At 50.9% G+C, this 1,799-nt stretch overlaps 1 protein-coding gene across 1 annotated transcript in view; it reads left to right on the top strand.

Annotated features, from left to right (window-relative positions):
- Positions 1-1,799, top strand: part of LOC103470801 (uncharacterized) — a 31,259-nt gene that overhangs the window by 19,700 nt on the left and 9,760 nt on the right. The window contains exons 12-16 of the mRNA XM_017306583.1: positions 336-558; positions 623-769; positions 839-983; positions 1,061-1,177; positions 1,267-1,344. Of these exons, the coding sequence (XP_017162072.1) occupies positions 336-558; positions 623-769; positions 839-983; positions 1,061-1,177; positions 1,267-1,344 (710 nt within the window). The remainder of the gene's footprint in view (positions 1-335; positions 559-622; positions 770-838; positions 984-1,060; positions 1,178-1,266; positions 1,345-1,799) is intronic.

Here is a 1,799-nt window from a genome sequence, read left to right as displayed (position 1 = left end):
GTTCATTAGGGGTCATTAGAGTTCATTATGGTTCATTAGGGGTCATTAGAGTTCATTGGGGGTCACTAGAGTTCATTAGGGGTCACTAGAGTTCATTAGGGGTCACTAGAGTTCATTAGGGGTAATTAGGGTTCATTAGGGGTCATTAGGGGTCATTAGGGTTAACCCTAGTTTAAAGTTCAGAAATTTGTTTTTCAGCTATTTTGGACTATTATTATTTTGCTGATTAGATTATGTTAATGTTCCTCAGAATGTTGGTGTAAGCTACCGTGTGTGTGTGTGTGTGTGTGTGTGTGTGTGTGTGTGTGTGTGTGTGTGTGTGTGTGTGTGTGTAGTTGAGCTGCAGCTCCACCAGCAGAATGTAGACACTTTCTGTCAGGAAATCTCGGACATCCTGACCTCCTGCAGGACAGAGCTCCTAGATATCCTGCACTCCATCCACAAGAAGAACCTGGAGATGTTTGACCTTTTGACCTTCCGTAAGATGGCGCTCCACGACCTGCAGGTCTCCATACAGAAGGACAACCAGATCGTCCTCCAGGCGGCGTTCAGGAAGCGGTAAGACCTGACCCACCGCCGGCGGCCTGCAGCTGCAGGCTCTGATCTGCCCTGTGTGTGTCAGTCTGGAGGACTTTGGCGCCGCCCTGCAGGAGCAACTGGACCGGCACTCCGAGGACTCCCTGCAGTGCCAGACCAACTTCAAACAGGTGATCCGCGGCCGCCTGGAGGAGGTCATGAAGAGAGCGGTGGAGCTGCAGACGTCCTTCAGGTAGCTTCAGCTTCAGCTCAGGCAGCAGGAGGACGGCAGACCTTCATCCTCCTCCTCTTCCTCCTGCAGGACGTTCAAAGACGGAGGAGACTTCTCTCCTCAGGAGGCGAAGATGTTTCAGAAGAAGATGAAGGAGGAAATCAAGCGGATCGGTTCCACCGAGGACTCCATCTTCTCTGAGCTGGAGGTGTATGAGTCCAAGAGTCTGCTGCAGGTGTGTCCATGTCCGGAGGGAACCCGTGTCCCCTGCAGCCGGTCCCCACATGTCCAACCGTCTCTGTCCCTCTGCAGCTCCGCAAGGTGCTGGCTCCCCTGGACGACAAGTTCTCCTCCCTGAAGGCGGAGGTGAAGTTCACTGAGGAGATCCAGAAGATCGTCAGCAGGACACAGATCCAGATCAAGGCCGAGGTGGCTGACCCCTGACCCCTGACCCCTGTCCTCTGTCTGTCCCTGTCAGACCGTCTCCGTCCACCTCTAACCGTCTTTCCGTCCTGCAGGCGGCCAGCAGCAACCTGCAGCAGACCGGGATCAGCCGCCGGCTGGAGGAGCTGAAGGAGATGACGACCAACATCCAGGTACGGCTGGGGGCCCCMGGGGGCCCCGGGGGGCCGGGGGGCCCGGGGGCCGTCCCCCCTGGGCCCACCTGAAGCTCCGGCCCTGCCCTGGGCCCCGGGGACTCCAGTGTTTTTGTAGATATAAAGGAAACAGATTGGATCATAACCATGGAGTTTTCTATGATATTCACATTATTTCATTTTCAGCTGCAGTTTAAACCCAGAACTTTCAGTCCAAACTTTTTGTCTCATGGGTCAAAATAGTCGAGTCAAAAGTTTCAATAGGCCAAGAAAAAATATAATAAATAAAAAAAGACGAGCAAATAACAGAGTTAAATTTTGTTTCTGTTTTTGTTATTCATCATAAATCCAAATGATTTTCCGCATTTGCTGTATTAAAAGAAAAACTTCAGGTTTTCTAGTTCTTCTTTCAGCTCAGTGAATTTTTTAAATAAATATTAAAAAAAAAAAATATA

The sequence above is a fragment of the Poecilia reticulata genome, linkage group LG9 (assembly GCF_000633615.1).
Source record: "Poecilia reticulata strain Guanapo linkage group LG9, Guppy_female_1.0+MT, whole genome shotgun sequence".
Lineage (NCBI taxonomy): Eukaryota > Metazoa > Chordata > Actinopteri > Cyprinodontiformes > Poeciliidae > Poecilia > Poecilia reticulata.
This window is presented reverse-complemented; position numbering and strand designations above follow the sequence as displayed.